Genomic DNA, 15,322 nt, shown 5'->3' with positions numbered 1-15,322 from the left:
CCGCCATTAGCACTTAACTCCATAGAATATAACGTCTCCGGAGAGGAGTGAAGACCCGCGTTGCAGTCACTGTTTTGTCGAGCTCTTAAGGATCGGGTGTTTATTTTGGGTCTGTTCTCGGCGCCGTGGAAGTACTTACTGTTCCGCAGCCCCGAACTCGCTCTGACCCAAAAAACACAGGTGAGCGCCGTCTGCAGCTGTATCCTGGGGAAACGAACACATCGTTAGCACAGATCACTCATTAACGCTCAACTCTTTCTTTCTGTTTCTCTTTTTCTTCTTTCCCCCTTTACCAACACTTGTTTTTTTTATTTATTATTTATTGCTGTATATTCTACACAACACAGAACAAACTCCAATCATCAGGGGGGCCCTCAGGTAAAAAAAAATGGGAGGGAGGGTACCCAAAATAAAGAAAATAGAAATTTACACTTCACAAATAAGATGGAAGTGCGTAGCGCGTACCCATCCTCTTTTGCCTTGCATCTAGACAGCGGTGTTATGATTCCTAGCAACAGCACTTCTGAGCCCTTGGCTCCTTAAAGAGACTCATCTCATCAATGGTGCTCTATTTATGAAAACTAGAAGGCCAGTTAAAGTGAAACAGAGGCTTTTTAAAGTGAAACATAGTTTGTTGAGCGTAGAGGTAGGTTCATTTCTTAAAATTGCACCAACTGAGGCTAACTTAACATTTATATATCTCAGCCTCAGGATTAAAACATTGGGGGGGGGGGGGGGCATCGGGGACTGGTTCACTTGTGCTAACTAAAGCCTCCAATCGAATAGGGGCTCTGCAGCGAGGATGCGGATAATGCTAAGGGCTGTCTAAAGCCACATAGTCATTTCTTTTTTTTCGTGCCATTTTCTCCCCAATTTAGTCGTTATGCCAATTCCCCGTGTGTATCACAGTCCTGGTCGATGCGCTATCCTCTGTTGGACTGGGGAGGGTGTAGACTACCACATGCCTCCTCCGATACATGCCTTCTCCGATACATGCGCCCCGACCAACCAGTAGGAGTCGCTAATACAACGATCAGGACTCATACCCTCACCGGCTTCCCACCCGCGAACACTGCCAACTGTGTTCGTAGGAACATCTGACCAAGCCGGAAGTACCGCTGGAAGTACCGCCGGAAGACCTGGATTGAACCAGGTCTCTGCGGTGGTAGGCGAGTGCTTATACCTCTACACTACCCGGACGGCCCCGCCACATAGTCATTTCTGTACCTCTTTCACACGATTGGTGCTCTTACCTTACTGAAGGGAACACACTGTGCCGTCCATAGGGCCCACACCGTGGCCCGTACCTCTGAGCTCCCCGGCAGATGATCAGGGGCGCGTTTGCAGCGGCAGTCCTCTCTGGCCCGTGGTTAAACGCGCACGAGGCGCGGCCCCACGGCGCAGGGACCCTGCAGACCAACGCAGACGCACGCAGAGCCCGCAAGCCACAACACACGACCCACGCGACCGAGAGCACGCAGGCACGACCCTAAACCAAGTAGACCCGCAGAGCCCCAGACCACGCAGACAGACCACGCAGAGCCACGCAGACCCACGCAGACCCCGAGCCCGCAGACCACGCAGAGCCACGCAGAGCCACGCAGACCCACGCACCACGCAGACCCTCAGACCAAGTGACCCACGCAGAGCCACGCAGAGCCACGCAGACCCACGCAGACCCACGCAGACCCACGCAGAGCCACGCAGACCAGCGCAGCAGACCACGAACCACGCAGGCCACCGAGCAGCAGCCCCGCACCACCAGAGCCAGCAACACGCAGAGCACGCAGAGCCACCAACCACGCAGACACGCAGAGCGCACGCAGACCCACTCAGACCAAAGTAGACCCACGAGCCACGCAGCCACACGAGCCACGCAACCCGCAGACCACGCAGAGCCCACCCACGCAGAGCCACGCAGACCCACGCAGACCCACGCAGAGCCACGCAGAGCCACGCAGACCCACGCAGACCCACGCAGACCACGCAGACCCACCAGACCCCGCAGAGCACGCAGACCATGCGACCACGCAGAGCCCGCAGACCCAGCGACCACGCGAGCACGCAGACCACGCAACCACGTGAGTCACGCAGACCCACACAGAGCCACGCAATCATGCGCTCTCGCCCGCACGGCTAGGCCTCCCGTCACGCCCGCCCGCTCGTTCAGTTCGTCTCCCGCACCCTGACCGGCGGAGCTGGGTGGGGCGAGAGACGAGGAGAAAAATAAAAACGGAACAGAGAAAAAGAGAGGAGGGCGAGCAATGAAGAACAGAGAGCAGGGACCGAGAGTGACAGAGAAGGATGAAGAAGCCTGGGATGAGTGGTGCACCAAAGGGGGGGGGGGGGGGTGGGGGGGGACTGAGTGACACACTGACGGATTCACCCAGAGGACATGCGCAGCAGGGGAACGCGAGGGACACGCAGCATCTCAGCAGAGACGGAGGGGGACACAGAGAACGTGTGTGGAAAAGAAACAGATGCAGGCTGAGCACGAACAGGGATAAATACACAGGGATAAATAAAAAGCCACAAAAAGGCACACACAGTTTGTCAGATGGTTTCCTATTCACAACTTGCTGATATTTGTTCCCTTGAAGAAGATACAGTATTTCAGCCCATGCAAAAACTCACTCTGATATTTATAATAATTTAAGCTGTTTAAGTGCATCATTAATTCAGCAAATAATGTACAAAATCATTTCTGTGGATTCCTTGTATTTTCATTTTGCACTAATATTGCGAAAAGATTGTAGAAAAGCATGCAAAGTGTACTATTTCTAAATACAGGTTTTTATTCATGAGGGTTTACAAACAGACGGGTATTTGAGCAGAATGGAGTTTTCTATACGAAGTTCCAATTCCAAGGGGTAAAAAAGCCCACCTAGTGTAAATGAATGCAGTGTATCGAGTACAAAGCTAATCATAACTCCATCAGTGATGTGAATGAACTGAACCTGAGAGGGGCATTCCCTATAGGCCCTTCCTGACCCAATCTCAAAAGCACAGCAGAAGTATTACTGTTTGTCAAACTAGCCATGCATGGCCACAGTACTGTACAGACCCGGATTATTTGCAATGGGTGCACAAGCACACGCGAGCCATTCCTCATTGTGAATGCAGTGCAGGTATGGTGCTGACATGACAAATATCGCTCGACTGCCTGACGTCCCTTCTGGCGAAATCCTCGGAACCCACTCCTGAATGCCATTGATCTTCTCCCCGTGTGACATACTGAGTGCTCTACTGCTCCAGATGTGCACAGCTTTCAGCCTACACAGCTTTCAGCAAGCACACAGCTTTCAGCAAGTGCACAGCTTTCAGCCTACACAGCTTTCAGCAAGCGCACAGCTTTAAGCCTGCACAGCTTTCAGCATGCACAGCTTTCAGCAAGCACAGCTTTCAGCCTGCACAGCTTTCAGCAAGCACAGCTTTCAGCCTACACAGCTTTCAGCAAGCACACAGCTTTCAGCCTACACAGCTTTCAGCAAGCACACAGCTTTCAGCCTACACAGCTTTCAGCAAGCGCACAGCTTTCAGCCAGCACACAGCTTTCAGCAAGCGCACAGCTTTTCAGTGGCACCTGCGGGAACCGCTATTACAGGGGAACATGCCTGGGGGGGACAGATTTCAAAGACGTACGGTGCAACCAATTGCAGTAAGTAACCGATGGAGTTTTAACTGGGAATCTCAGAAGCCTCAGCTATGTGAAACCAAGTTAGACACACAAACTGCAAATGAAAGCTTAAATGCAGACCTTTGGGGCAGCAGCTGTACGGCAAACACAAAAACACATTTCACTACCTTCACGCCGGGCCGCCAGGTGAAATTCCCGGGCCCGGGACAAGATGTCTGTCTTTATCACTCAATAGTATTTACCACAAGTTCACAGATCTCTGCGCCCTCCCCCTCCAAGGCTCGGGATGATATACCTGGTTAGCCCCCCCCCCAACAGCAGCCCTGTCTTCACATTCCTGCTGTCTTCGCTTCAGCTCCTCCTGTTCGGACGCCAACCAAAAACGTTATTAGCTTGCTAACACCCACGCTAATCCACATTACTCAAATACCTCCGGTGCGGAAACGAATTTCGAATGAAACGCCGCGCGTCAAAATCGTGACCTCGAGGCCGGAGCGCCGGAAATTTCCACAGAAAGACGCGTACCCCTGGAATGGCCAATGAGGGCTGCAGAGCCAAAGCCGGGGTAACCGAGGCGACCGAAAGGCGGGGCGACGCCGCTCTTCGCAGCGAAGGCCCGCTCGTTTACTGACGCTTAAATTCATTTCCCTGAGCTTCTGCACCCCTGATCGACTGCACGACGGCAGAGGCACCGCTGGAATACCTGCCGAACGTTACCGGCAACCTGGCCCCGGACATGTAGGCTCGGGGACCCGACCGTAACGTTCTGACGGCGCAGAATAATAAGACACAGAAGAGCTGCACGGTTGTTTTTGCTCCCTCTGGGGTTTCAATTTTATTATCTCCAGGACTTAATGCATCCAACTTTAGGACCATTTGGTTTTTGGCACCTTTAAAGATTTTTTTTTTTTGTTCATTTAAACAACAACGCAACTCAAAAAAATGAAAAAAGAAAGAGAATTACTAAGGCTGTGTGAAATTTAAAAATAATATACATACATACATACATACATATATAAATAAACCAGCATTTAAAAAAGGCCTTTTGTTTGCTGCAGTTTGATTTGTTTCACTCAAAGCAGAAAATGAAATCCCCACCCCCCTTTCCAAAAAAAACCAAAAAAACAAACAAAATTACACACACAACAGTAACATTTAAAAAGTTTTGCGTTGTCACTTTCCCCCTTATTATAATTATTTTCTAAAACTTAAGTTTCTCAAGAGCAGATTCACTGTAATTTTAGCATGCATGTAAATTTCTTTATTTGTGAGTCAAATAGCTTCATTTCTTGTAGTAGCTCGTACTTGTCGATTTGTCGTCTTGGTTGTCTTTTTGCAAGTGTTGGTCTCTTATTCTGCGTCCTCTTCTTTTTCTCCCTGCTACCCTTTCTTTTTTCAGTGAAGCTCTCACCCTTTCATTTTGCTTTTTTAAAATGTAGCTGGTGTCCATAGAAGGGCTAGATTTGGACTCACTCTCCTGTGACAACCAAAAAAGAAAGTGAACAGGGCCCCAGAAAAAGACGAGAAGGTTCTGTTAAAAGAATAGAATTTGTCTAACATTGACTTTACACATTTTTTTGTGTGTTTCTCAGCAGCTGTGATGGCAGAGTATCTGCATTTCCTCTTTTTATAGTCCTTAAAGCAGTTAGTCAAGATGAGTCTTTTCACTTGTTTGCATTTCCACGATGACTTTGTTGGCTTGTTTTTGCGTCAGGAAGTCTGTCTGTCATTTATTAACTTATATATTTATATATAAAATCAATACATGTATTTATAAGAGTTTGCGGTTTGGGTTACTCCCTTTCAGACCCAAAGCTGCTGTGGTTCACAGTTTCAATGCAAAAAAAAAATAAAAGAAAAATCAAATAAATCAGTAGATTTATAAATAAAAAGTGAGGTGAGGGGGCAGGGGGGAGGGAGGGAGAGCTTGCAGTCCCATCTGGACGGAGGAGAGAAGCGAAAAGTCAAAATCGAAATCAAAGTTACAAGCTGACCTTCCCTTCCTCCTCGTTGGCCCCCGCCCTCGTTACCCAGCCCTGCTCCAAACAGAAGATAACCCCGCTCTCAGGACTTCATTACCCACACTCCCGCTCGACCACTCCCATTTCACTTCAAATCTTTACAGACATTTTTTAAATTTGTTTAAATAACGGTAGATGGGGAAAATCATGCATTTTTCTTTTTTTAAACATTTTTCTTTTTTTTTCAACATGGAAACTCATATATCATTATATCTTTATAATGTGGGGCATCCTCCGTTCCCTTCTCTCCAACCCCCCCCCCCCCCCCCTCCTCATTCCCCTCCCCCCCACCCCTTTCCTCCGGGGGGGGGCAGCCTCATACAGGGGTGGTGCGACGATTGGCTGTGTTAGTGTGGGCGGAGTCCTTCAGGTCCTTCTGAATGCAGTTGTGGACCTGCAGGAAGTTGTGGTCCCTCTCGGAGTTGTAGGTGGCGGTGGGGGTGCCGGAGGACTTCAGCGGGTCCCGGGTGAGGGTGTACATGGAGATCTCGGTGGAGGGGAGGGTGTTGAAGCCCTTGAGGCCCACGGGCGAGGCGTCGCGGGAGTGCGAGGGCTCGGTGGACCGGGAGCTGGAGCGGGACCGCTGGCGGTAGCGGTAGCGGTAGCTGGGGATGCGCGTGATGGCCGAGCTCTGCAGGTAGTCGGGGGTCCGGGCGCCCACCCGCAGCTGCTTGTGCCGGTCGATGAACATGTGCACCGCCAGCACGCCCACCATCTCGGCGATGATGAAGGACAGCGCCCCGAAGTAGAAGCTCCAGCCGTACGAGTAGCTGTTCTTCTTGGAGTCACTCTTGGAGGGGTCCCCCGCGTTGGCTGATATGTACACGATGATCCCTATGATGTTACTGAGGCCTGGGGAGGCAGGAAGTGACATGGGTCAGGACAGGAAGTGACTTAGCTCAGAATCTCAGAGTTAATGACACTTCCTTTTCTGTTACAGGGATAATAAAATGAATATTATGGAAATCATCTTACAGGTAGAAACATTGAGGAACTCCATCAGTCACATACAGCAGAAATACCCTAACAGTGATCTGTGGATAATTTCTGGCTCTAATTCTGGGATCACTGTGGGACTTATCAGGAAGTAGCCATAAAATATTCACCAATCACTGTTAGTGTTGTTGTATTGATCGTAACCAACATACCCATTGATTGGTAGAGCTCCTCTCTGTTTTCTGTGAGTATGGCTACCTGTACATCACAACTGTCTAATGCCAATTTTAAAATCCCTGCTCTGTTTCAAACAGTATGAAAAGCAGAACAATGTGGCAGATCAGAGATCAGAGTCTGAAGAGGCTCCACTAAACAGAAACACACTGGCCTGAATTCAACTGATTAAATTTCGACAAAAGTTTGACTCACAATTAAATTCAAGTGTTATTTCGTTTCCTTACAAACACAGTTTAATCAACTCGGGCAATCACCAAGATTAATCTGCGAAACAGCCAAAAGAAATAAAATGAAATAAGAAATAAAAAAAAGGTATCGCATGCATATGAGTCACCGTTAAGGACAAACGATGAATGAGTCCCTCACCCAGAGTTAAATTCGCTTTGGGAGGTTGAAACCAGCGCACACCAAGGCCTCCAAGAAAAATTCTGCTCAACTTAATAGAGTAGTGACAACTGACACTGAATCCAGCGATAATCAGATTACAGCAGCCTTTTCATGAATCGAAAGAGTAAGCAATAACAGTGCGCCAGGAAGCTTTGAATGATTTTGCTGCAGAATTACTGAAACAATGAAAGAGTAAATTGGAGATTTGGCCATTATGCTTTCATAAAAACTCATTACAACATGTCTAAATGGCCTCAGATAAAAAAAAAAAACACATGGGGATTATTTTAAATGGAGAGAAGGCTTTACTTAATGTTCAAACATTACAGCCCCTAAAATCGACTTTGCTTAGCCTATATTTTGTCTTTGTTTAGCCAATAATGAGGACAAATTCAATCTCTTTCCATTTTCTCTCTCTCACCCACTACCACAGACACACACACACACACACACAGGCACACACAGGCACACACAGGCACACACATGCACACACACTCACACACACACACACACACACACACACTTACACACACTCACACACACACATACACACTGGTCGGTCAAACTTGTCAAATCTGTGATTTGGAATCTATGATGTTCGATCGTAGGGAAAGCATGTCAGGAACAATGTATTTTTAGAGTTCATTCCCAATGGATACTTAGCCTAGCAACGGGAGCATGGCAGAAATTGAGTCTCACACTTCCAAATGTTCCACGGAAGGATCCTATTTGCAGAGAGTGCTCAGCTGTGATGTGCTTGGGGGCACAGACTCTGCGATGCAGAAGGTGTATGGGTGTTCACTGTGAGCATGAGCATGCCTGGCCGCAGTGATGTCATTATTCTGCTGTGGATGCTCACAGGGAGTTCTGTGCGAGGTCACAGTGTGCTTAGGGTCAGCACAGCATAATTTTCAGGGCTCTGCCTGAGGTCTGTCTCTTTATTTCATTCTCTCTCTCTCTCTTTCTCTCTCTGCAACAAATAATTTAATTGTTACAATACGGTGAATAAAAAAAAGACGTTCATCATATTACAGCAAGTATTAACTAAATCTTACAAAGGAATTATATATATATATATAGCATTTTATCTCTGGAAAAGAAAGCAGAAAGCAGCTTCTTTCTTCACTCAGTAAAACTGGTCTTTGTCATAACAGAAATTGAAAAAATGTGGATGTACTGCTCTTTTCTCTCGTGCCTCTGCACCTCTCTTGCGCTCTCCCCCTCTCGTGTCTCTCTCTCTCCCCGACTGTCTCCAGTCTCTCTCATTTCCTCCCTCATTGCCTCTCACTATCTTCTGGCTCTAACCTGTATTGTTATCTCACTTGTTCTCGAGCATGCTCTCTCTCTCTCTCTCTCTCTCTCCCGCGCTTACGTCTCTGTCTCTCTCTCACCTGCTGACACGAAGAAGATCCCGGCGCTGAGGATGATGTTGTGGCGGGACTTGTAGAACTCGCTGGCGGCGATGCACAGCCCCCCCATGAAGAGCAGGATGACGCTGAGGATGGGGAAGATGCTGGAGGCCCGCACCGCGCCTGGACATGGGGGAGACAGAAGGGGACACGCGGGGGGGAGCTAATCACTTTTCAGCCTCTCTCTGCTCGGGGACGATGGCTTCTGAAGGGGGGGGGGTACAGCCTGGGTGAATCTTTTTCTGGACTGGGAGAGCATCTTTAAGAAGGCTCTCTCATGCACACACACACACACACACACACACATTTACAAACCTAAACACAAACACATGCATGTGTTTGGTGATTTGATTGAGGCTCTTAAATTCATAAAGGGGATCAACAAAATGAACTACAAGAGATTCTTCAGGTTGACTTCTGTTAGCAGAACGAGGGGACATAAATGGAAGTGAGCAAAAGGTAAATTCCATACAGGCATTAGCAAGAATTTTTCTCACGCAGAGCAGTCAATGTGTGGAACAGCCTGCCAGGTCACGTAGTAGAGGTAGAAACTCTGGGGAGACTCGGCTTGATACGATGTTAGATACTATCTAGTCTGTAGGTAATCAGAGCACTAATTTAATCAGGAAAATGGCAAGCATTGTTAGGTTGAATGGCTTGTTCTCTTCATTGTATTATGTTACGTTAAATGTACACACACACCCACACACACACACATACACTTGCTCCATGTCTTCAGCCTCTCTTGGCTGTTTAACATGCACACTAAAACTTTTATCAAGCTGGTTAAAATTTCACCACATTGCCATATCTCCTCTGCTATATCAGCACTTTTCTTCTGAAAGTGCTGATGACAAGTGAGCAGGGGAACTTCCAAGAGACTCTTCCAGAACACTCTGTACTGCCTGGTCCTGGATACAGTGCAACCAAACCACCAATAAGATCTCCCATACTTTCATTTATTCATATCTACTAATAATGCAGTGCCATGAAAAATGGTATTCGCACCCTTTCTTATTTCCTCTATCATTGCATATTTGTCCCATCGAATGGTTTCACATCCTTAGACAAAATGTAATATTAGACAAAGGGAACCTGAGTAAACACAAAACAAATTTCATTTTTAAAATTATTATTTCATTTATTTAATGAAAAAAGCTGTCAAATACCCATATCACCCATGTGAAAAAGAGATTCAGTTGATGGCTGAAGACTTTTTGCCATACTAATGAAGAAGGACCCTCAAAACGACACCTGTCTGAAAGATCAGAATCACTCCTCGGGAACCAAACAGAGATGCGAGGTTACAGCTGGCAAAGAAGTACTCAAGAAGACTACATAACCTGTGATCATTCTATAGAGGTGAAGACAAGTTGCGAAAGAAATGCACAAGTATGCCAAAAAGTACCAACCTATCTGTGAACCATGGTGAGGGGTTTAGTTGCATAGGCACAGTACTGGTCCTCAATACATGATGTAGTGCTGATATGCGGCAGCGAATCTAAGTGTAAGAAGCATCTTATTTGCTCATGGTCAAACGAATACCTGAACTAATTGATGGCACTTATCCACAGCAAGACAATTGAACCAACATGCTGCTAAAGCACAAAGGAATTTAAACAAACACTCGGCAAAATTGACTGGTAGTCATTAACTGTCCAATTGAACATGTGTTTCTTATGCTGAAGAGAAAACTAAAGCAACTAGCCCCCAAAGCAAGTAGGAGCTGCAGAATGCCACAGTGTAGTCCTGGCAGAGCATCATCAGAGAAGATACTCAGCACCTGGTGATGTCTATGGGTCACAGACTTCAAACACTGCATGCTAAGGGTATGCAACAAAATACTCAACATGACTACTTTCATTTACATAACATTAACATGTCCCAAACAGTGTGGTGTCCTGAAATGGGGGACTATGTATAAAATGTGCTGTAATTTCTACATGGAGCAACCTGTTTGATTAGGAATAAAAAATTGTGGAGTACAGTGCCAAATAAAAAAAAAACTAAACCTCGTTGCATTATGGAGATTACTGTACATACAGTCTCTCCTCATATCTGACAATAGGCTCTCCCATGTAGTCTCTTTGCATGCATGTCTATGACAGGAATTAATTTTAATTGCACAGTTGAGGTGCTTCTTCGCCACCAATCAGTGGTATCATACCAGATGACCTCCAAGGTGCATGCAGTCACACATGGTCACGTGCGTGTCATCTACAAGAGTGAAACTCCCTGCTTACAATACAGTACACTGAGAGAATGACATACCATTGACAAATGCTGGAGGATCTAAAATAATCATTGGCACTCACAGAGTAGTTTTAAAGACAGAATCTGACAGGCTGTTTCAAATTCACACTGTTCAGCTCTGTCTAATAGACAGACAAACAGACAGATGACCAATGGGAGCAGTTATTGAGAGATTTAACTGTCTTATACAGAGACATGCTGATTTTTTTGCTAAAGCTTCATTCAGAGGTGTTCCGCTACTCCTCCTATCTCTTTCAGCCTCCTCTACCTCAACCCCTTCTCTCAATTCTCATTGTGTGTGTGCTTATGTGTGTGTGCATGTGTGTGGGTGTATGTATGTGTGTTTGTGTTTGTGTGTGTGTGTGTATGAATGTACGTGTGTGTGCGCGTGTGTGCACGCGTGCATGTGTGTGTGTGTGTATGTGTGTGTGTGCATGTGTGTGGGTGTATGTGCGTGTGTTTGTGTGTGCACGTATGTGTGTGTATGTGTGTATGAATGTTTGTGTGTGTGTGTGTGTGCGCATGTGTGCACACGTGCATGTGTATGTGTGTATGTGCGCACGTGTGTGTGTGTGTGTATGAATGTACATGTGCGTGCGTGTGTGTGTGTGTGTGTGGGTTTATGGATGTATGTGCGTGGGTGTGTGTGTGTGTATGAATGTACATGTGCATGCGTGTGTGTGTGTGTGTGCATGTGTCAGGGTAACATGCAGTGGCTTGATAAAATATTAAGGTGTCCCGAGTGCTGGCCCTGCTCCTGCCCTGTACCGTCCCCCTCGCATTAACCCCACGGTCAGTGACATCTCCAGTCAAAGCACATTATCAGGAGATGCTAAGCAGCGCATTCTCTGGAGTCAGCAAAACCCGAGCCCCAAACCGTCCCCGTAAGTGAGGGAAAGCAGGCGGTGACTTTGAGACGCAGAGAGGTCAAGGTCAGGAGGCGGAAGTTCAGGACAGGCTCATCACGGAAGATGGATTGGACGCATGACACGCGAGAAGACGAGCAGACAGGACTCAAGGCGAGGTCACCATAAGAGAGCAGCTCACTCGCGTGACACAAAGAGATGGCTCTTTTGGCACAGGCTACTGTGGGAATGGCTTTGCCCTCCAAACGTAGGTGTGGCAAACACGCCTGCCACAGGCCACCGAAGTGGCTTTCTTTGGGGCCCTCCAGCACAGAGACACAGGGAGAAGATGTTAAAACAGTCCACATTTATTCCACGAGGGTTTGGCAAGATGTTACAGCCAAGTGAGCAGATCTCAAACACTGTCATGACAGAGAAGCTCCTGATGTGGGTGGGGATGGCAGATTTAACCTGTGCGCAGTGATTACCTCACTACGCACAGGTGCAGCCACTCCTGTTCCTGGGTCCAATTAGCCTGGCCAATTATCTAATTATTAACCAATTATCCAATTGGCCAGGTCTAATTAGCTTGACCCAGGGCAGGTGTGGCTGCTTAAACCAGCCATCCCCACACCACATACCCCCAACGCCAAACTGAGGCCAGGGAGAATCCCTGGCCGAAGCCTACTCCCCCCACCCCCCACCCCCAACAAAGCCAAAGACAACAAACAAAAAACACTCCAAACACGCTAAAAAATTTAAAAAAGTCAGGGTGGGTGGCCCCGGAACAGTCCAGTACATGCGGTGACCCTCCTTCGTACGACAAGGCAGCCCTTCTTCCTCCTCCCTCCTGGAGCACGGGAAGTCCTGGGCTGCTCTGCTGGCTGGTGGGGGCGTCACCGGCTTGGGCTGTTCCAGGGGCTGTGGTGGGGTGGCTGGGCTGGTGGGCTGGTGGACTGGCCTTGTGGTGCTGGGGCCCAGGAACCCTCGTGGCTGTGGTGGCCGCCAGTCGGCTCTGCTGGCAGGCGGCTGCAGGCTTATCCCCTCATGGGCTCCGGGCAAACCAACCAGGCAAAAACAAAGAACGAAAAACAACCCAACGGACGAGAAAGGAAGCAAAACGGCGCGGCCACCGCTCGTGCGCCGCCCGTGGCTGACCCGCCTTCCCGGCCAAGTCCAGCTCACGGCGCGACCACCTCTCGTGCACCGCCCGTCGCTGACCTGCCTCCTCGGCCAGGTGCAGCTCCTCAGCGTCCCAGCTGAGGATTGCCTCCTTCCCCTCCCTGGTCATCTTCCGCTCCCCATTCCTGGCCCGGAGGATCCGCCCGAAGCCCTGTCGGGAACACCTCAGCCGCCCCTCGTCCAGTGTGCTTCCTGGCTGGCCCTCCTGTGCCTCTTTGCTGTGCCGGAGGAGCCCCACGTTGGGCGCCACTGTGGCAAACACGCCTGCCACAGGCCACCGAAGTGGCTTTCTTTGGGGCCCTCCAGCACAGAGACACAGGGAGAAGATGTTAAAACAGTCCACATTTATTCCACGAGGGTTTGGCAAGATGTTACAGCCAAGTGAGCAGATCTCAAACACTGTCATGACAGAGAAGCTCCTGATGTGGGTGGGGATGGCAGATTTAACCTGTGCGCAGTGATTACCTCACTACGCACAGGTGCAGCCACTCCTGTTCCTGGGTCCAATTAGCCTGGCCAATTATCTAATTATTAACCAATTATCCAATTGGCCAGGTCTAATTAGCTTGACCCAGGGCAGGTGTGGCTGCTTAAACCAGCCATCCCCACACCACAGTAGGCTTTCATCAGATAGAAGGTTAGCTACACTTGCGTGAGAACTATTATTAAAAACTGATTCAAACAGGTCAACGGAAAGACAGAAAAGAGATTTTTTGGTTTACTAGAAGGCAAATAGGAAGAGCCTTTCACTTGTATTGCCAGTAACCCAAGAATCAAAAAAGTATGAAGTACAGTCTACAGGAGTAAAGACAAACTCAGCCAGCTAATCTAATACGCAACGTTTTGTGCAGCTTTTAGTGTGATCTTGAAAACTAGAAAGTGAAAATGTGTGTGTGTGTGTGTGTGCATGTGTGTGTGAACAGGCGTGCCTGCGTGTGTGTGTGTGTGCACGCGTGTGTGTGTGTTTGTGTGCTTAAGACTGGTTGAATCATTCACTTCAGTTGAACTGGAGGCTGTGTTATTGGCTTGTTAATTTATTTTGCTGGTCCAGAAATATCCCTGAGTGGGAGTAGCCATTAATTTGGTACATTTTTATTTTGCATTTCTTTGCTCCGAAACAAAACAGGAGCTTGATTTATGTGTGTTGTTCTTTCCGACTGCTCACCCCCCATTACAATGCGGCTCGCTCTCTTCTTATGAATCAAAGGCACAGCTCTTGCACTCATTGGACAGGTGCTGCATGTGACTGTTATGGCAGAGAAAAGCGGTCAACCTCACAGAACAGCTGGCCTACTCCCAAGAAGCCAGGACCACGTGGCGCGGTATTCTTCAGTCCTACAGGCCAATTGTCTAGATATACAATAGACCAGCAGTTCAGTAGTTGATTTGTCTAGTTTACGTCTGCAGAGGACCCGACCGGGCAAAATTGTTTCCTGGAAGCCTCCGCAGACTTGGCGGCGACAGAAAGGCCAACCAATCGGCTCCCCCCCGGCAGGGAGCTCGAGGGTCGCCGACCCCGCCTCTAACCTCCCGCTAACATCAGGTCTTAGCCGGGGCTGCCCGCCGCCATCAGTAACAGCCGACCCTCGTTTCCCGAGCGCTGAGTCCCGGCGGTCGGTGTTCGTTTACGGCCTCCGCTGGACACAGGCCTGCGGTCGAGCGTGTGGAACCGCGTTAGGCTCTGGAGCTGAAGAGGCTTAAAGGTCATGGAGTAAACACAAGGGGAGCTTCAGAGAGAGAGAGAGAGAGGCTGGTGCACAGTTTCCCCCACTTGCATGTGGCCTGGTTTCAGCCTTCACTGGTCCTTAACTTTAACTCACAAACGTAAATAAAAATGCAATATAAATGCAATGTAAATGTAGTAATTTCGGTGATCGCTAAAATTAACTCGCCAAACTGTGTCTGTGGGGAAAAAAATCAGTGCGCAAACTTTTATTCGTAAGTCAAAATTAAGGACAAATCTCGAGTGACCCCCGTGACGTGTGTCTCCATTGCGGGGAATGACACTTCTGGAGGATCCGGTGGCTTGTGATGTCCGTGTCTCTGTTCGGAGAGCAATCGTAAGCATCGTGAGTTATGAGCCTGACAGAAAATGCCCGTCTATCGTAGAGGGATGATCGTCAGACGCTTTGCACCGCCCACCAGGCTGTCCTGACAAGGAGAGTGGGTGGAGCCACACGCCAGTTGCCACGGTGACTTGGCTCATGCCACCCCACTTTGGAACGCCGTTACCCACACGCTGCTTGAATGCTAACTGCTATGGCGGTGCGGTATGTCCAAATGCTTTTTACAGCTGGACAGCAAAAATGTCACTGTTCAGATATCAGTCACCAAAGGCAGAGAAATATGAGATGGGCACTGTCAACAAAAACCCGAAAAAACCATTATTTGAGAACACTGCACGCTAGGGAGGGG

The 15,322-nt window shown here is 48.4% G+C and overlaps 2 protein-coding genes across 2 annotated transcripts in view; both read right to left on the bottom strand.

The window, feature by feature from the left end:
• Positions 1-15,322, bottom strand: part of LOC135248798 (GRB2-related adaptor protein 2-like) — a 290,320-nt gene that overhangs the window by 79,779 nt on the left and 195,219 nt on the right. The window lies entirely within an intron of this gene.
• cacng2a (calcium channel, voltage-dependent, gamma subunit 2a) overlaps positions 4,444-15,322 on the bottom strand; it is a 71,303-nt gene continuing 60,424 nt past the window's right edge. The window contains exons 3-4 of the mRNA XM_064323724.1: positions 8,610-8,750; positions 4,444-6,510 (exon numbers count right to left, since the gene is read on the bottom strand). Coding sequence (XP_064179794.1) covers positions 5,975-6,510; positions 8,610-8,750 — 677 coding nt within the window. The 3' untranslated portion in view covers positions 4,444-5,974. The remainder of the gene's footprint in view (positions 6,511-8,609; positions 8,751-15,322) is intronic.

This window comes from Anguilla rostrata, chromosome 2, assembly GCF_018555375.3.
Source record: "Anguilla rostrata isolate EN2019 chromosome 2, ASM1855537v3, whole genome shotgun sequence".
In the NCBI taxonomy this organism is placed as follows: Eukaryota; Metazoa; Chordata; class Actinopteri; order Anguilliformes; family Anguillidae; genus Anguilla; species Anguilla rostrata.
The sequence above is the reverse complement of the archived record's forward strand: the minus strand, read 5'-3'. Positions and strand labels throughout refer to the sequence as shown.